Consider the following 19,825-nt stretch of genomic DNA (forward strand, 5'->3'; position numbering starts at 1 on the left):
AACCCGGATGATGAAATTCGTGGTCATGAATCCGATGATGTGATTGGTTTATTCGCTTATGGACATAAAAATCTACCAATATTACTTGACGTCTTTTACAACTCTTAGTCGGTGCTTGTACTAAGCAGACGTGCACGCCGAGCACGTAGACACTGCCGGATACACTTAAGGCTGTAATGCACCGCTGACCACGACAAAAATACAATACCCTGAGTGGAGGCAAACACCTTTATAGGAGTATTCTCATTATGCTTGTACGAGTACGTTATAAAACTGAGTTCCTTTTCCATTTTTATAATATTAAGAAAGTTAAACCTTAAAAATTACAATAAAGGCACAACTACTTCATAATTTATTTGAAGGTGATGACTAAAACCTCAAGACAGGTGTGGAGTATCAATACTCACCGAAATTCAATTTCAATCAACACACAGTCCCCCCAATAAAACATAACAAAATATCTCATTTTCACTTTAATGAATGACACTTAAAATGTATTGACAAATTTTTGCACCAAACATGTGCAAGCAATTCTAAAACTACATATCAAAACTAAAATGGACTAAAAATTATACAATTTCTGAAAATATACATTTACCAGTCTATGCAAATCTTTGTCTCTCCGTAAAAACTTGGCATGCTGGCATGAGGATGGACATTGTCACACACTGCTGCTGAAATTCAACACTAAGTATTCATAAAAGACGAGAGCAACGGAAAAAGTAATACACAACAAATTCAGATAATTTAGTTGATTAAATGTCAAATTTCAGAAGCAGTGTGTGGAATTTCCGTAAAGTTTAAACTTAATGCAAGCATTTTCCATTTTTCAAAAGAGGTCAGGTATAACGAGTGACCACAGGAGACACAAAAATCTGACTGAACACCCGCCCCCACACAAATAGATGGCAGTAATAGATTATAAAAGATGAAAAAGTACAAATTTTAGTTGTAGAAAAAATACAAAAAGATTTTCTAGACTCAATTAGGTTTGAGTGTCGGGGGTCTAAAGAGCTAGATATATGGGGGTTCTACATAACACTCTTGGTTAAGCACTTTTGTGTCTTTGGACTTTAGGGAAACTTTTAAAAACAGGGGAAATCCGAATCTATTCCAAAATATATAATGGCTTTAAGAATATCATGTTAAGATTTAAATGTTTTATCAAAAATCATAGTAACTTGAACAAACTTCCACAAAGTAATATACAAATATAGAAAACTGTAGGGACCAATAACAAGTTAGAAAAATCCAACCTCGTTTTAATGACATTGCTCCAGGATAAGACACTTTCCCTCAGACTGCTGAAGAGCAGAAAAACAAAAAATAAAACTTCAACTGGTTCAGTTTACGCCGGTATGTTAGGTCTCCTCTACGCGTTATGAAGCAGCTTTAGCCTCAGAAGGCCTATTTGAAGGGCTTTGTTCACTAGTCATGTTAGTGCAATTTCAACCATCTGATCTTGCCAGGACAGTGTCACATATGGATGGCGTTTCTAGTTTGTCAGAAATCGAGCTGCATCGTGTCTGTAAAGACAAAATCACATTGCTGCAGATGACACACAACAGAGCCTTCCAGACAACTTTTTTATGTAGACCAATCGCATGATCAGATTTTTAAAAAATTGCTCCAAAATGATGACCGACCACAGCCTAACTAACGGCAGACCACATACGATCCAGATTCTAAAAGCCATTTACAAAAGAAACATGCTGGGCAAACAGCTAAATCACTGTCGACGTAACGATCTCTTAAGATGTGCTAAACATGGAGGGATTTAGTTCAAAGTAAGAAGCATTTAATAATGTGGATAACATTCGGGTTAGTAAATGGAACAGTACGAAACACTGGGAGTAAAATCTCGGTTGTTGGTGTTAACGGAGAAACAGTACAGTTACAAAAGGAAATTTAAATTTATCATTAACTACAAAACATGGCAGATCCAAGGTGAAAAATGGTGGCATTGAAGTCCTCAAAAATTGTAGTTTTATAAATCATAAAAATATATTAAGAGAAACTGATTCTTTGTTGCCTCTACTGAAAATTCCCCTTACAGTTTACATCGCATTTCCTCGAGGGCTGAGTAGACAGAACCAATGATCATCGCCCACTGCTGTAGCCTGGGAAAAACTGAATGAGAATGTCTTGCAGGGGTTTGTTGACGGCCATGGAGTAGTTTTTTCCCAGGTCGTGCCTGCAGGCCGGGCAGGTGTACACCTCTGCTTTGAAGGACCGCTGCAGGCATTCCTGGAGTAAAAAGAAACAGCCTTTAGTTCTCAGACGCTCTACTATGCCACGGCTTTGTTTTGTATCTTTAAATATCAATCTGTGATTTTTGTTGCCATGACAAAATAGTTTCTTACCCTGCAGACATTGTGTTGGCACTCTGTGGTGATGGGCTGATAGACCACTTCTTGGCAGCAAATGCAGAGGAAAACTTCTTCGACTTTGTTTAAGAATTTCTGCAGAAACAAAAAGAAAAGGAGAGCAGGAGATTAAAAGAAACTCACGGTATTTTAGAGTTCTGTAGCTTTTACTGAAAGACATTCTTCTGCTTGTTGATATTTTTTAATCAAGTTTGAGAGATTACCTGCGCACTAGTTGACATCGTAGTTTAAAAATTCAGTAACAAACCTTTATCAAGCAATTAAAGAGGTTCATTCATACAGGCCATTTTTAGTTTGGCTGTAAATCCACTGTAATCAACGTTTGAATGAGCAGTGCTGTGATAAGTAATAGCTATGATCATGCACTTGTATATAAATCATTTTCAAGATATGAAAGTTTAGGACATTTTGGGCCTTTTCACTTGAAATTATGCAAATATGATTTATTAGGCGCTTGCATTAAATCTGGAAAAAGCCACTGTCAGTCAAACCTGGTGTTCTCTGTAATCAATAGAAGCAATAATATTTGAAATTGGCGCCATAGCTGTGGAGAAAGTTGTACAAACAGCTCGTGGTTTCACCCATTCTACATTCCTACAACACCCAGCATGCATTGCGCCCCTCCCTCTGAAAGGAACGGCTCAGCGAGAGACACTGGAGTGAAATTCTACCGTTTTCCAGTCAAGGAAATTGATCGCTGCAGTCAACGGCTCAGAGCCATACAGAATCAGAAATACGACTGGAATATACCGGTGGATCATCTAAAAAAATCTTCAGGTCTGCAGTCTACATTTCAAACCTGACGATTTTGAACGAGACATGACATCGGAGGCGGGCGTCCTAAATTGAGGAAGTGCAGTTTCGCAAGCTCCCTGGCCTCCGCCAGATGGTGCATTTTGCGTAATCTGAGGTTTTCCAGGGCCCATTGGAGAAGCGGATAGCGTCCTCCAAAGGCACAGAGCCAAATTGCTTTTTTTCCCCTAACATAATGGCATTAGCTGCCCATAATAGCATGATAGGACTGAGATTGAAAATCGGCGAACCGGCCCTTTAAGCATATAGAAACCCTGCAGGTGACAAACACACAGCCATCCTCACCGGTCCGAGTGACAGTGACTCCATGGCTTCGTCCCACAGCTTCCTGTTTGGCTCATCGTTCTTGATGAAGCCTTTCTGCTCCTTGGTTAGCTTGTACACTTCTACCTTTATTTTCTTAGGAGTCTTGCCTGGCGAGGTCTTTGAGGAATCTGGAAGAGAGAGAGAAACACGTTTTAAATTAACTAAGGAGTTCTGGAGAATAAAGGGACCTGATGATGCAAGTGTTTCTACACAGAGATTCAATGTGCCACCTGCACCTGGAGATAACGATCCAGCCTAACAGAAAAACCACTGTCTGGATGCCACTGGTGATATTTCCCACAGCAACAAGGCAAACACACAGAACTTACCGGTGCCCTGAGACTTTCTCTTCCTCTTAGCTTTGCTGGGTGTCGCCGCCGCTGCCGCCTCCTCTTCCTCCACTTCATTTTTGTTCTCTTTCTCCTTCTGATAACCAGCAGGATACTGCAACAGGAGGGAGCACATTTAATTGAAGTTGTAAGTAATCATCTCAAAGCACAGCATGTTTATTCGTCCATGTGCTTTAGCAGGCTGACGTGGATTTGTAAAAGTCTAACTTGATCACCACTGAAAGTTCTGACTGGTGGTCTTTACCTGCATGGTGAGGCCGAGCTTCTTGATGCGATCCTTTCCATCTCTGGTCCATGGTGCCGGCTCATCATCATCACGCCTCAGCAGATACCGCCACACCAGGAAGCCAGACTTGCCCTTGGCTGGCCAGTACTTCACCACCTGAGGGCAGTCAGTGACACAAAATTGAATAGATGGTCTTTAAAAATCACACACAGTAACCTGTGAAGTGTTCCTTCATACCTTATAAATGCCATCGTATCTGTTGCCTTCCTCAGGGGAATATTTGCTGTGCTTCCGACCTTTGCAGCTGCGCACAACTCTGACCGGCTTGCCTTCCTTCCAGTTCTTGGCCTCCGCTCCGTTTTTGTCGTTCACAGGGACGTTGCAGTTGAGAGCCACGGCCCTGGTGCAAACAAACAATTCATATATGCAATTTAAAGTCAAATAAGAAGCGACAATCCAGAAGTCCTGTTCCTTAAAACGGCATATGTAATTGTGCACTTTGCCATCATACCGGTTCATGTGTGTAAGTGTCTGATCACATGATTGCTCAGCAGTCCTCTTGTTGCCAGAGAGATCTCGGCCTCCAGAGCCAGTGTAAGTAAACTCATTGCCATCATCCTACAATGTAAGACACAATAAAATATTACACAGATTAAAGAGACAGATGAAAGATTACAGAGACAATTTGGCTGCAGATTTACATAAAACGTGTTTTACATAGCATGATATATACAGTATATAATCAATATCAAAACGCATATTGCTTAAGTATTTTGGCTTGAGACTTTTTTGTGCACATTTAATGTGATACTGTGAAAACAGCCGTTCAGCAGTGACTTTTAGTCAGCCTCCTCTGTATCATCTGCCGGTTTCCTGGTTATCAGCGTCTTATTCCAGTTATTTTATCTGGATCTTCATCCTCCAAGCTTTTGCACCTGTCCCTCCCTCTGTGTGCCCTTTTCCCTTCTTTCATCTGCGTGAATCGTGTGCTTGAGCTTTGCCTCATGCGTGCTTGTGTAGTTATCCCATTTCCAGGGCTTAATTTTGCTACATAGTCCATTCTGTTCACCTAGATCTAATGCATGCGCCTTGTCCTGCAAGATGGACCCCTCCTATGTTTCCCTTCCTGAGCCTTCTTCCACTTATTCTCCGTTGAGGGGATTTTCAGGGGGCTTTATATTCCTAGAATCGAGGGTCTTAGGGTAGAGGAAGTCATTCTGAGCTGAATGTTAAGCCTGTTGAGGCACTTAATGAGGTTAAAATCGAGTCAATTTTATCTGAATAATCTTAACAATTCATCTCACTACCTTTTATGTTGAAGTTTAAAAAATTAGTTAAGAAGGATCAGCATACCACATCATCCTCATAGCCTCCTGCCAGGACCAGAGAGAAGGCGCCATCATTGCTCCTGCCGTGAATCCCAGCCACATGTGGCCTGTGGACGCCAGATTCACTGACCTAGAAAAGCAAGGGCATTGTGAGATTTTTGTTTTGCACTACGCATGTTGCAACAGTTTCTTCAACAGCATTAATTCGCAACAATCTCCAGTTGTGTGAGCTGACCTGCACTCTGAACTTCCACAGGGAACCGACGGGGATGCCAGGGATTGGGCCGTAGTGGTTGGACGGGACGATAGTGCACTGCTTGGTTCTACCGACACAGGCCATTCCCTGGAGGAGGAGGATTCAGAGTTTACATTTTAAAACATTGCTGTTACGTTGAGAAAGTTAGCTCTATGCCAACTTTTAGCAACAAAATAGATGTTGTCAAGTGCCAATGAATAATATTATCTTCTTTCTGTGTCAGCACTCACCTTGCCCCAGTCCCTCTGGCTGGAGGAGCTGGCAGAAGCCATCTTGGATTTCTTCTTGCTCTCCTTCAGCTTTTCACCAGCCAACACAACTTCACTGGCGTCGTTGCGACAACTTGGGCAATACCTGATACAGTCAGAGAGGTAAAGTTAAGGTCATAATTGTTCTTATATTTTCACATTTGACTGGTTATGTTCAAACAAACTCCAGGATAACTGAGTGTATTTAATGAATTGTTGTGTTTGGCATCTAATCCTACTGACCAGTCCTCGTCTTCTGGGATGGTGGTGAGCGGAGGGTTCAGGCAGTAAATGTGATAGGCCATGTCGCATTCGTCACACAGCAGCTGTTTGTCAGGATCCTGCTTGATGCCACAGATATGGCAGTTACACGACTGACAGTTTTTCTTGGGATCATCCTTACAGAGCTTGCACTCAGGTCCATTTGATCCTGTAGAGAAAAAAAAAAGACACCTTGTTAGATATTCTATTCCACTGTACAGCATTTACAAAAAGGATTGGGTAACGCAGGATTTCCATTGAGCATAAGACAGATTCCTACAATGTAAACAGCTATTAACACACATCTTTACAATTTTAAACATTTCATCCATGAACATACTTTTCAGTGGACTCTCAGATCCAGCTGGGGCGTCAGCCAGAGAGCCAGGCTCCTCGATTTTGTAGATTTCAGTCAAGAACATGATCCGGCAGTCATTAAGAGAGTCCCCAGCATCACTGCAAACAAAGAAACAATCAGTCAATTTGTCCTGAACATTAGCAATATAGCAGTAAAGTCTCCTGATTGCAATACTATACCTAAGCAGGGCTCTCAAAACTGCACCCAGAGAAACACTGTAGTATACGCTGAATATATAAAAAGCTTTTAAATGCCATCTTTCCGGCTCAAAACATTTCCATTACGTAGCACCCTAATCTGCAGCACACAGTGTTAACAGCAGGAAATGTACCTCTTCCCACCTGCTACTGTGGCTTCCAAAAACCCAACAAACTTTGATATAGAGAAAAATGCAGCCACAAGATGATCACCTACCTCTGCAGAAGGATCAGCAGCTATCTACTCAGACATTTGACTTTTGGCAGTTGCCCCTACGTGCAATAAAGCCCTTACCCGAGGAGAATCTTGGCATAGACCTCTCGCAGGGTGCGCGTCTCCCTTTTCTTCTGGATCTCCGCGTCGTACCAGTAGCCGCGCTCCTTGGGGTCGTCTGGGTTGTAGTTGACCATAATGATCATCCCCGGCTCCAGCTGGTGCCACTGGTACACTGTGCGGGCCCGTGGTCGAACATCCTTGGACAGCAGCTGAATCACCCCGTTCTCTGGGTAGCTGTGATGGTGAAATTGAAACCATATAACGTTGCAGCCACACACAAGCACGGGTGCTTCTTACACAGTGCAGTCTGGGAGTGTAGCCAAATGTTGACAAGTATGTTTGAATGGTGAGGATCAACTGTGGGTGCAGCAGCAGGACTGAACAACTCAGCCACTCAAATTAATGAATGTTCCTCCATCACTAACACATTTAGAAGCTCAAGCAATACAAGAGCGCCCCAGTGAGGGTGAAACCAGACACTGCAAAACACAAAAGCTTAAACTGTTTGGACAATGCAGTACGCACTCATGAAACAATACACTATGTTAATCTGCAGCAGGACGCAATTGTTTTACATTGGGAATAGATTGACAGTAGCTTATTCATTCATTGAAACGATGATTGACAGCTATGTTGACAAATACAGCTCCTGCATCCGATCTGTTCCAGATTAGCAGAGTAGAGGAGGAACGGCTAGAGGAGACGTAACTAAAACAATCACTACAGTCATTGAAGTTTCCTTATCTGTGAACGTCTGCTTCAGACAAACACAGGAAGCTGTTCTGCTGTTAAATACGCAGACGTGCGGGATCTTTGCCATTTTATTGGGTTATTTAAGTGTGCGTTTTGGTGAGCGAAGTGGCCACAGCGGCTCCACCCACCGAGCTCTGCTGTGCAACTTTTGCACCAAATGTCACATTGCAAGATGGCAGCGCCTATCACGGGGGCTATTTTGGCATCAATTTCCTACAATGAAAGCAGATGGAGACGCATCATGCATCTAAAACTACGGTCCTAGGTTTAGACTAACGGGTAAAAGGTCAGTCATATTTCAATTTCTCTTCTATATTGGACTTTCAACCCAACTATATTTTACATTGCCAATATAACAAATATCAGGAAAATGAGTTTATTTCTGTTATTTAAAGTTTATGATGACTTCTAAATTGCTCAAGAAAAGAATGTATGTTAGCCCTCCCTTGACTTCCTGGATCTTGTTTTTTTATTTCTCAGATCTGCACAAAAATATAAACAAATATGAATGTTGGGGAAATTATTGGAAAGAAAATAACTGAGTAAAAAAGAAAAAGGATCCTTACTCTTCAAATTTAACGTGGTACAGTAATTCCTCCTCCTCAGCGCCCTCTTCTTTGGGCGTCTTTGCTGTCTTGGTAACATTTACGATCTGGGCCTCAAACCACGCCCCCATGTTCAGGTCTCTCGCATCCACCAGCTCATTAATCTTCAAAAGACACAGATGAAACAGTCAGATGCATTTTAAAGATCCATCCTTTTTTTTTAATGCATATGTTCATAAATAGCTGTGTGAATGTTCCCCCCCATAAAATAAAAAAATAAAAAAAGGTTTCACTTTTATTAGAAAACGGCTCATGTGAACATCTCTTGTCAGGCCTTCATCCTAATATACATCAGACATATTCACAATGTCTATAAAAAAAGTTGGGAGAAGTTGAAATAAACACGTCACCCCTCTTAAACAAATAAAGTCGATCTATGCACTTATGCAAATTGTTTGGCAAATGAACAGCCATTTTAATCCCTTAAGTTGGGCTTGGCATGGACGATGGAGACATCAAACAGCGAGTCCGACTCTGCAGAGGTGCCAAACGACTAGATTCCACAGACTCATGTATGCATCAAAACTTCAAATACTGTTGTAGTCATACAGACCAAACACTATTTCCTTACACTGTCTGGAAAATGTTGGCAAAAATCAAATGACTGAATTCATTATAATCGCTTTATTTACTAGGTTTATGCACAAAAGAGAAGGTTTTCATTGGATGTGTTCTCCAACCAGCGCAAAATTCCAGCTATTGCAGTCAGTGCCCGAAACATAAAAAAATAGCAGTCTAGTTTCTTAAATCCAAACTGGTTGTTGATCGAATTGGACCAGCACCTGTCATTAACTTCTCTCATCCTGTGCTAAACACAGGTCACATACTACAGACTAAAAACTGAAATATTAGATTTCTCCCTTCCCCACAGATCAAAAGTTAACTATAACCACTAAAAGTAAAACAGAATTTAATACCAACCAGCAGAATTTATAACTCACCTTATAAAATCCAAACCCCGGATCAATGAGCTCTGGGGTGTTTGTTTGGGTGGAGGTGCCGGCCGTCTGACCTTCTACCTCGCCGTGAGTTGAGCTTTTGTCAGACTCGCTCTGGGTTGACCCACAACCAGAATCGGAGTCAGAGAGCTCAGCTTCTTTGTCCTTGCTTTTGACCACAGCAACAGGGGTCATCTTCTGTCTAACAAGCAGCTGCACTATGTCATTTAGGCCCACGTTGTAGTCAAATATGGTATGGCCGTCCTCCATCTAATAAATGACAAAGAACATAAGACGTGGTTAAATCAAGAAAGGCAGCACTTTCAAGAAAGGCATGCACATTACTCATAACCCTCTCATTCTGAAACTATAAGACTACCTGAGCTTGAACACACACATTACTTCTTATTAACGCAGTGGAAAATTTTAAATGCTATTAAAATTGAGAAGTTATACGACTTAAATTTACTTGGAAACATATACAGCCGTGCGTACAGCATCAAAGACACATCTGTGAAAAGATTATAACAATGCAGCCTCACCTGCTTGCCGCGGTAAAACAGCCTCTGCCTCTCCGGCTCCACCTTGAAGAGCTCCATGATTTTAACACGCAGCTCATCCACCTTGGTGAGTTTGGAAAGGGAATCCACCCGGTGGGTCTCCTTCCCATCCATTGTGCGCACTTGAATCCACATTGCAGCTGCCCTGTGTCAACAAACAAATGACCCATTATAGGCACAATAAGCCTTGCAATTGTTTTACTAGATACTGTAAGTGATTAGAGTAATTGCCCTTACTTTAAGTAATGAGTGTAGTCGCCTTGCTAAAAATATCAAGCATCTTAAACTACTGCAGTGCTTAGACGCAAGCAAGTTTTGTTTACACTAAAAGTTGGCAATTAAAATGATAATCTTGAAGATCTGTTTTGTTCTCTTTAGCGGCACCTTATGGTGATAAACTGTAATTGCGGGGGTACACTTCCTACATATCCAGACGTCCACGGTTGGCTCCGGTTTTACCTCTTGATTTCCCTCGCTGACAGTCGCTTTCCTTTTCAGACTGTTTGCCTTCATCTGAGCATTGAATTTGTTTCTTTTTCTTTGGATTTTCACTTATTTTGAAGTTGTATCTGTAGTCATCGATCTTTTCTTTGTTTGTTCAGCCACAGTAGATTACTGTTTACTCTTGCCGAGACCGGAAAAGCAGCCGCTTAGCTCCGCTTACCCTCTCTGGCAGACCAACCACTGCTGGGTGATGGAAAACGCGTCACTAACTGGATGCCGCTTGTGATTTTTTACACAAATGTCACCATAGACACCCAGTCTGTAATACTATATACTGCAAATTGCAAAGGATTTCATCTGTGGGCCATAGGCTCAATTACCATTGTGTTACCTCATTCAGCGATAGATAGTGACTTAACAGACTTTTATTTAAATGAAAATTTTCAAGATTATTACTTTAAAGTAAAATGTTAATTCAAAGTAGAGATCAAGCATAATAAATAGCATTTTATGGCCTTGTCATATAAGGCTGAAGATTTGCAATGTGCATTGATAACATTTTTGGCTTATTTTTATATTTGATCTTTTCTCAACATTGTTTTTTGTTTCTCATAAAACACGTTTTGCTTTTCTCTTCTTTTTGTGATTATTATTGGAGGAATATCAACACAATATTATTGTTTGTGGTCCGTGTATTGTCCTGCTGTCAGCACTGGGCTGTCACTTGAACAGACATTAGAAAGGGAGGGAACAGGCTGATTTAAATACAGTGCGGGAAACTGAGCTGTAAGCCACTCCCAGCTCTTTTAAAAGCGAGCACATCCGGACGGGAGGGAGCGCTAGCAAACAATGTGCCTCCGCTCTGTGACAATAAAACACACTGAAATAATGTGTTATTTGTAGTTTAGACTCGATTATTACAACACGAAAACGGTCAGATGATCGCAAACACCGTCTATAATATTGCTGTAATATCAGAGAGTCGTAGTTTTGCGCTCTCAGCTGAGGTCGTGCTCGCTCTGCTGGCTAGAAATAAAACACCAGCGAACAAAACAATAGTAAAAACATCGGAAATAAACTATTTCCGCAGCCATAAAATGCAATTTTTCTCTGACATCACACAATTATTTAAAATGCAGACGTAAACATGGGCTAATTCACCTCAAGCCATTGCATAAAAACAGGAAAATAAGCAATCCAATTAAGGTTAGCGTATTTGTTTTGCTTTATATGAAGCAGCAAAGTGACTTGGCTAGTTGAAATTTCACCATGTTTTCACCATTATTATACCTCAGAAAAACAACACAAGATAACAGCTCACCGTTGACAAGTTCATCACCCACTCATCAAAGCTGAGCTACAAACCACGTTACAACTTATTGTTTTAGAGCTTTCAGCTGGTATATTGCCAATAACAAATAAGAGTACATTTAACTGCAGGAAAAGTGTCTCGTTGAGCTAACATTTAGGAAATGTTTAAATTTTATATATTTGGCTGGCAAGGGAGCTTGATGTAGTCCGTCAAGCCAAACAGAAACGAGGCAGGACTTTGTCAAGTTAGCTAACCTTAGTAAGCTAGCTACTGAATGAATATATCAATGAATACAATTCTAAAAGTTATTATAACATAAGAAAAAACACTGTTTTACCTGTTTGTTCGTCCAAGTGAAAACAAGAAATTAACGTTTTAGAAATTACGCGCACGTTTTCCCCAAATAACTTCTATGGAAGGTTTGCACGACCAACTCTCTGCCTTGTTGGAGATTGATCAATGAGTTATTCTTCAAGACTTTGATATCCCGCCTGCTCTATAAGTCCAGCTTCACCATTGGCCGAGCTCCACTACACAAAACGAGTTCATTGGGCAGTAGAGCTGTCAGTCTGAAATGTGACTGGAGCTTAGCCTCAGCGCGCGAAAGGACATTCTCGTGGGTGCAGCTCGCCTCCTGTCGTTTATCGCGAGATTACGTAGCGCCCAGTAAACACCGGTAACCAAGTGAAACAGATGGTGGTTCTGGTAAACAACCTCACTGGTAGAGATGTCTGAGGTATGACTGCTTAGTCAATTGGTTTCATAGTGGGTTCCCTTCTTCAAACTAATCATCTACTTATGTTAAACTTGTGGACCCATCCGATTGACGAAAGACTTCTGTTTAATTAATGGTTTGTAATTACCTCCCCTTTATTTTAGCGGGAGCTGAAAGTGAAACTCAGTTTGAGCACAGAAAATAGGAAGTTGATTTTTAAGTGAGAGGATGAACTGTATTTGGGGACATATAAAACATTGTGCGTGTTTGCTATATACACTGCCTCAAAATGATCATGTCAATTTGCTCTCCTGTAGTCGCTTTGATAACCTGCTGCTGTAACGCTGTCTGTCTGTCCGTCCGTCCATCCATCGTTCCATCCATCCATCTATCCATCTCCTGATCCAGGATTGTCATACTGATTTACTCATACCAGCCTTCCTATTCTTGTTCAGTTTTTTACCCAATAAACATAAATTCATTTCTTACAACCTATTCCTGTCTCTTGGTTATACAATTTGCTTTAATTTTGTGTAAGAAAAGTCCTGCTAAGGCAAAAATAAAGACACCTACGGATGAAGTCGACATGTTTTATTCATTGAGTGAGAAGAACAACAATGGAATGGAGTTCTAGAAAGGAAAATTACTTTATTATCAGTGTCAAAAGAGGTCTAAAATACTACTACTTAAAAAGTTTTTAAATATCGCAAAGTATACGTCACCTGTGAGACACCACATCATGTCTCTTATTTTTAACAGCTTTACACTAAGACCCACATCTTGATGCTGAGTAGTTCAAGGCCAGGGAAACACAAAGGACAACTTAAAAAAAAAACAGATCCAAGGCCTCCACAAGTAAATTAAAGTCACAGTACAGAATCACAAAACAGAAATGTGGTCTCGACTGTGCCCAAAGAAAACAAAATAAATAGAGATTTCATGAAACAAGTTGCACAGTTACCTTCAGACACATGATCTAAAGTCTAAGTGATTGATAATAGGAAGAAGAAGAATAATTCAAGTGCCTTTTCCACCTTGTAAGATTTTATGAATGAAATCCTGTAAGATGTATTATTTTACATTACCTTTTTCTGCTTAGGAATCCTCCATGAAGCCATAGTTTACAAATCATCTGCCTACACAGATCTCTGGGGTGAGATCAAAGGAGGCTCTATGGACTAATGTGTGTGTGTGTTTGTCACTCGCCAGACTAACAGGGAAACTTTGAGCAGAGGAAATGAATGAATAATGTTCTCTCCTTCCGCTACAATCCCCTTACTGAGCCACTTCCCTCCTCATTGGAGCTGCTCAGTATGAGACTGTATAGCTGTAACTCTCAGGGGTGAATGTGTGTAACTGTAAGTTAGTGTAGCAGAGCGCTACAAAAACGAGAGTGTGCATGTTGAGAAAATCCTTCCCAGGATGAAAAAAAGAATATAGACTAAGTGGAAAAGCTCTGAGTATGTCCTAGGAGCTGTATGGTGTCTCTGGTGTGGTGGATCCTGGACAGAGCTGCCTGGCAGGGACTGAACAGCACTCAGAGCTCAGGGAGGATGACAGGAAGTGGACACGACAGGCCAAGTCGTCCAGGAAATCCTTTTGTAGCTTTGTTATTGCTTGAGAGAGCACGGCGGGCAGCGACTGCACACTGAGAAGGATGGAGTCCAGTTTGTCTTCCAGAGCTACAATCCTCCTGTCCAGCTCCTCGCTACGATGCTGCAGCTCCAACACAAGATCATACATCATGTTCTGAGTCTGGAAAACACCGGGGAGGAGCAGTCAGACATCTGAGTGTACAGCATTTTGTCAGGGCAAAAACCACTCAAATTAATAATGTATGTCATGAGGAAGTGAGTTAACAAAGAGAGAAATACATTTTTTTGATTGGAAGAGGGTGTTCTCTTTCCCTTCCCAGTTTTAAAATGAGTGAAAGATACTGCTTATACAAACCTTAGCGAGGTCAGCAATTGTATTGGCCTGATCAGTCAATTTCCTTTGCTCCATTTTGACTGTTCGCAGTCTAAAGTTGAAAAGCAGAAGTCACTTTTGTGCATTTACAAGTAATAGGGATAGTAATTGAAGACGAGACCCACATTAGTATTGGATAAACATGTCAGCAAAATGTGCCTATCTCTCTACATGTTATTGAAACTGTAATGGTGGGAGGTGAATAAATGTCTTCACTCCCCCCTGGTGACGACTTATTAATACCCACTGGTGGATGGCTTGCAGAAATTTCCGCTGATGGTGGCGCACTCTGGCGCGGTCAATCTTTTTGACCAGCTTGGTGTTTTTGTAGATGAGCCACGTCTCCCTCAGGACGTTAGCTGCTGTGTTTTTAATCTGTGGAAGACAGAAAGTCATGCAGATGAAAGAGCAGATTAGAAATGTAATGCAAGTTTCCAAGAGCATTTACAGCTATGTTTGTGTCCTGATCCTGATCTGTTGACATAAACTATTTTGCATCTCTACGGCATCTTTTGTAGGCTGATTGTTAATTTGGTTTCTGATGTCAAGCTCTTGATCAGAAGTGGTCCAATAAGCAAAAAAAAAAATTCATACTGGACTTTTACAGCTGATATAAAAGAGTGTTTGGACACCTTTTTGTAGAGCTGTGTATCCATCATGAAGTTATGGACGTGCTTCTCAGCTCGGGTGAGTTCTGACTTCCTCGCAACAACGGCGACCACTAAGGCTGTGCAGCCCGCTCCCTGAGGAGGAGAGCAGTGGTAAGACACACTGTGGCGTACAGTTTTAGAGAAGGAGGGACATCTGGTACATCTACATATCTGGTTGTATTATGTCTTACCATGATTCCTGTCAGCAAGCAAACTCCCTTCCCACAGTAGGTGTGAGGGACCATGTCACCGTAGCCGATAGACAAGAAGGTGATGGAAATCAGCCACATTGCTCCAAGGAAGGTACTAGTCACTTCCTGTGCATCGTGATACCTGTAGAGACATGTCACCTGGCTGTTACATCAGGCGATGTAAGTATACAGCTTTGTTGAGCTGCATAAAGTTTGATGTATCACCATTTGAATAATATGGAACATACATAGATCTATGGTACTTAAGTAATGTGATTGTTTGCTTAAGGAAGAGAGGGAAAAGTGACATGTTCAGAAGCTGATACCTCTCACATACGCGTACAGTCCACGCTGCAATGATCCAACAGGTCACGCTGAAGACCAGCAGGACTGTGCCGGGGCAGATGGTCATCAGAGTCTTCATGACAAAACGAGTGTCAAAGCTGATCTTGTTGAGTGCCCCGATGCTGCGGGAGGAAGCGTCCGTAAAGAGCTTGCTGTGGAGCAGCATGACCCGGCCAATCAGGTAGAGGCGCAGGAACATGGGCACAGAGAGGATGATGTCGACATCAGCGTCCGCTACCGATGCTGTGTAGCTGAAGGCCAACCTAGCAGTCCAGGTGAATACATACTGGCCAGGGATGGGATGGATGGCACAGATAAAGAGTTCCAACACAACAAAGAGAATCCGCTCAAGGGTCATAGCTATCCTCCAATCGTCTGCTCCATTGTCCACCATGAAGAGCTGCAGAGAGAAGAGAAGAAATGTGATAAGGTTTACCAAGAGAACCAAGAACCATAGGTACACAAGGAGTTCTCTTATTTCATCCACACACCTGGATTTCCCTCGCATGGTACATCACAATGAGTCCAAGAAGAAGAGCAGTAGAGAGGCTGATCAGGCCTTTCAGTACATAGGAATATATGGATTCCTGTAAATAAGGAAGTCAAAAATGTGAACACTATTGTAAAAGCATACTGACTGACCAACCAGGCAAATCAGACCAAATCAAGCAGAAGCTAACGCAAGGCTCTTTTATTTCTCAAGAATAGGCTGCTACGGTCACATTTATGAGCACCTATGATCTATGAAACTTACAGAACATTTGTTATACTAAATGAATAAAGTGCATCTGAAAATAAGTACCTTGCTGTAATATCCCCTTGAAAGCTCAGTCTCAATCACCATAACGATGATGCCAAACATCCCACAGACTAACGCGTAGTCGCTCAACTGCTTGCGCTTCCCAAAGAGCGCTCTTCTCTGACCCAGCCGGTAGCTTATGTCCTTGGACTTCTTCTGCGGTACGTTGCCTTCCTCCCTGGTCAGGTTCTCACTGTTGGCCTTGCTGGAATCTTCTCTGATGACTTTGGAGAAGGCGTCCTCCAGGATGGTGCTGTGAAGAAGCTGAAGAGGCTGCTGGCCAGAGTGGAGGTCTGACAGACTGGATCTTATAGTGCCATGGCTGCTCAGTGGATGCACTGCATCCCCGTTGACCAACTCACTGGTTTCAGAACATGGAGGAGTGTGTTTAGGGAGGGACAGTTTTGATCCACTGAGGTGGTGAGAGGTTGTCTGCTAAAGAAAGTAAGATTGTCTTCACATGTCTGTAATGGTTCTCAGTCACCCAGGTCATGGTCATTTCAACTGGACTTGGTTGAAGTTCTTGAACAAGTCAAGAACTTCAACCAAGTCCAGTTGCCCTTTGGATTAGGCTTGGAATAGTCTTCACATGCTAACGTCTTTCCAGAATGTAATCTTGTTGGCGTTTGTTAAACTTTCACATTTTCTTTCATGATGTCTGTATAGATTCAGTTTTATAAGCAACTTGTGTTGAAATTTAACACAAACATATCATGGACTGCCCTCTAAAAAATGACCTTCCAAACCAAACAGCATTTAAGGAATATTCGTGTACCTGACTTTTTTGTTGTGTAGCTCTTTCCTCCACCAAATCCTGGTTCTCCAGTGAGCTATACTGGCTGGCAGAAAAGGACTGGACACTTTTGTTACTGGCTGGAGTCGACGTCCTTTTAACCCGCTTGCTTGTGTTAGTCAAAGGGTCGTAAGGGAGATGCCGGCACTTCAGGATGATGGAGGGATCTCGAGACGACTTGCAGGTTTGATCGCCGCTCGGACAGTGAGAGTCTTGCTTTTGACATTGCTGGACTAACAGTGGTTCTTTACCAAAAAGCTCTCTCCAGTTGAGGTCTGCAGCAACAGCAGGCTGAGGATGTTGGTGAAGCTTTGGATTTGCCTCAGCATACTCGATGGAGTTCAGAGGTATGTTGAATACATTTGAATGGCTGCTGTCTTTGAGTTTAAAATGATTGCAAGGCTGTTGCTGTAACAGCTCCCTCCGTGCTTCTTGGTCACTGCCCTGGAGCATGAAATTATCCTGTGGATGGTTTGTTGCAGGTTTCAAAAGATCCTTTGGGTTTGTTTGCTGTGGTAAAACCTGGCAAGAGTTTATCTTCTTTGAAACCCTGGAGAGGCAGTCTTGGACTGTGCCATGTTTCGACTGTAGATGAAAAGTAGAAGCCTGGTGCGCATCAGGACAAGAACAACCACATCTGTCATTGTGGTTTGGATGTCCCACACTGGTCCCGGCTCTCTCTGCAGAGGGGGAACCACCTCCTACGCTGCTAACCTGGCCACAAAGCAGCAGCCAGTCCTGATCACTGAGCTGTGATAAGGTCAGGTTTTGGGTTTTCAGTGGAGACATCTGGGCTGGAACCCTTGTTGGACTGATACCATTAGACTTTTCGTGGGGTGAAGATGAAACACGGCACAGACTCGTTTCTTGTGGGGAAGAGGAGGATTCCACAGAGGCACCTGAGTACCGATCAAGCAGCCCGTCTGGGGTTTTTGCTGGAGGTGATGGACCTCCTGAGGTACAATGCTCATGGTCTCCGTCACGGAAGACTTCACCCGTTGAGTCGAGACGTCTTGTTGCATTGGTGGGTTTAACTAGAATCAACCTCATGGCATCACTGCAGGTCTGAAATAAGACCGCACACACCCATCAGAAATTCAGTTACCCCCAGGAGGAGAGGAGACATGCCACACACATCCAGAGTAACAATGAACACATAATGTTTGTGTTAAATAATGATCAAATGGTAGCCATAAATACCATCTATAAAAGAGCGTAAGGGCTGCATAAGAATCCTCTAATGACCCCAGTAGAATAGAAACATCGAAAAGTGCAGCCACGTTCTCTTAACTCTGAAACCTTTTATTCAAAGGCAACACAAGAAACATAAAAACTAATATTATGCTCGAGAGTATTTAAAGCATCATGTCAGATTTCTGTCATTGATTTCATTTAAAGAACTTCCTCCTTAAAATGTTGATAATGGTACATGCCCCTCTGCTTACACATGGAGTGTATGTTCAAGGACAAATCATCGCTGTGGTAATAAAAACATCAGCTTGTTTAGTCTCACGCTGTGTGTTCAGCATGTTGTGAATGTGAAGCATTCTGTCAAAATCAGATGGGACCCCCTCCCTCTGATGTTTTTCTACTGGGCATGGAAATCACAAGATAATTTCTTGAAAGTAGTCTTCACACAAGACATTATTTTACTATTTTGGATGCAAGTAATTTATAATTTAGATTAGTTCTGAAGTGTTGCCATACATAGATTTTAAGGAGGAGGATTTTCATCCTGTATATCTACTTTTTAAAATAAATTTTACTGTCACAAATCCGATTGAAAGAGGACCATTAACTAGGACCTCTAGTCACTAAAAATCTACAAACGTATCGTACGTACAAAGATGGCTAAAATTTCATCCTGCAAATGTATGAACACACAAGCTGTGAGAGTGTTAAATCTAACATAATCAAAGTAAATATCATTAATCAAAGACAACAGCATTTCCTGATTAACTTTAATCATTTCCCAAAAATGCACACCTAATTATTCTCAATCTATTCTCCTGTTTTGGACTTTAACCCTTTAACTGCAGTTTAACATCTCAATTCTTATCATTGTTGTTATCCTTACCTTCTTCCATGTGTTCTTTTTCTCCAAACTTGAAAAAGCAGGTTACTCATAGGAAATGTTCCTGGTTTAAGCAGAAGAGCAGCCTGAGTGGGTGCTGGACAGCGGCTTGCCTCCTAAGTACGAACACTTGATAAAGGAGCTTAGGAGACGCTTTCCTTTGAAAGTAATGATTAGAATTCAACATGAAGAAAGAAAAGGGCAGCAGCAGCTGGCCTGCTAAAGGGTTGCCATGCAAATGGCAGGGAGTGGGAGGGTGCTGCAACAGGTTAGGATGCGGAAAAACAAAAACCTGTAACATCAGACCACAGTGTTAAGTCGGGACATCACACGCACAAGCACAAAGAAATCCCTCTAAAATGGGAGCGGACTGATTGGGTTGCTAGGGGAAAGAAAAGGAAATGGTTGCTTTCAATGCAAAAAGGAAAATAAAAGGTCAGTTGAACTTGTCATTGAGGCTTTGTTGTTCAAAGGCCTTCGCACTGTCTCTTATCTCCTCCGCCACAAGAGCCCGCTGGACAAAGGCGGCCATTTTTAAATGTGGTTCTGAATGAATCTGGACAGTGAGTACAAGGCCTCCTCAGATGTGCCCTTCATGACCTAACAAATGTAAGACAAATATACATTTTTAATAGTTTTATAAAAAATATATTAAAATAACACGTTTGAAA

At 41.8% G+C, this 19,825-nt stretch overlaps 2 protein-coding genes across 2 annotated transcripts; both read right to left on the minus strand.

The window, feature by feature from the left end:
- Window positions 1-460: 460 nt before the first annotated feature.
- On the minus strand, window positions 461-12,021 carry uhrf1 (ubiquitin-like with PHD and ring finger domains 1). The gene is made up of 17 exons (XM_069679966.1): window positions 11,957-12,021; window positions 9,846-10,008; window positions 9,307-9,573; window positions 8,327-8,469; window positions 7,026-7,241; window positions 6,516-6,631; window positions 6,158-6,344; window positions 5,897-6,020; window positions 5,646-5,753; window positions 5,436-5,540; window positions 4,594-4,700; window positions 4,320-4,482; window positions 4,101-4,238; window positions 3,836-3,950; window positions 3,486-3,634; window positions 2,364-2,462; window positions 461-2,247 (listed from the first exon to the last, which is right to left on the minus strand). Exons 2-17 carry the CDS (start codon window positions 9,996-9,998, stop codon window positions 2,101-2,103), a joined length of 2,337 nt encoding a protein of 778 aa, XP_069536067.1. The 5' UTR covers window positions 9,999-10,008; window positions 11,957-12,021; the 3' UTR covers window positions 461-2,100.
- A 1,780-nt stretch (window positions 12,022-13,801) lies between these two features.
- Window positions 13,802-18,130, minus strand: kcnn1b (potassium intermediate/small conductance calcium-activated channel, subfamily N, member 1b). The gene is made up of 9 exons (XM_069680654.1): window positions 17,034-18,130; window positions 16,291-16,699; window positions 15,980-16,075; window positions 15,470-15,888; window positions 15,144-15,285; window positions 14,935-15,045; window positions 14,550-14,677; window positions 14,285-14,354; window positions 13,802-14,089 (listed from the first exon to the last, which is right to left on the minus strand). Exons 1-9 carry the CDS (start codon window positions 18,128-18,130, stop codon window positions 13,802-13,804), a joined length of 2,760 nt encoding a protein of 919 aa, XP_069536755.1.
- Window positions 18,131-19,825: the final 1,695 nt, after the last annotated feature.

Source organism: Semicossyphus pulcher, unplaced genomic scaffold (assembly GCF_022749685.1).
Source record: "Semicossyphus pulcher isolate SPU_LCO1_2020_fin unplaced genomic scaffold, fSemPul1.0.p SCAF_4, whole genome shotgun sequence".
Taxonomy (NCBI): domain Eukaryota; kingdom Metazoa; phylum Chordata; class Actinopteri; order Labriformes; family Labridae; genus Semicossyphus; species Semicossyphus pulcher.

What these genes read in the sequence shown, in the direction of transcription:
- uhrf1 (XM_069679966.1), bottom strand. Translation starts at nt 9,998, where the DNA reads ATGTGGATTCAAGTGCGCACAATGGATGGGAAGGAGACCCACCGGGTG. An exon ending in GATACGATGGCATTTATAAG is followed by an intron (nt 4,239 to 4,319) that starts GTATGAAGGAAC and finishes GACTGCCCTCAG; the next exon opens with GTGGTGAAGTACTGGCCAGC. An exon ending in GCCAACACAATGTCTGCAGG is followed by an intron (nt 2,248 to 2,363) that starts GTAAGAAACTAT and finishes TTTTTACTCCAG; the next exon opens with GAATGCCTGCAGCGGTCCTT.
- kcnn1b (XM_069680654.1), bottom strand. Translation starts at nt 18,130, where the DNA reads ATGAGGTTGATTCTAGTTAAACCCACCAATGCAACAAGACGTCTCGAC. An exon ending in CAAGGGGATATTACAGCAAG is followed by an intron (nt 16,076 to 16,290) that starts GTACTTATTTTC and finishes CCTTATTTACAG; the next exon opens with GAATCCATATATTCCTATGT. An exon ending in ATACACAGCTCTACAAAAAG is followed by an intron (nt 14,678 to 14,934) that starts GTGTCCAAACAC and finishes TGTCTTCCACAG; the next exon opens with ATTAAAAACACAGCAGCTAA.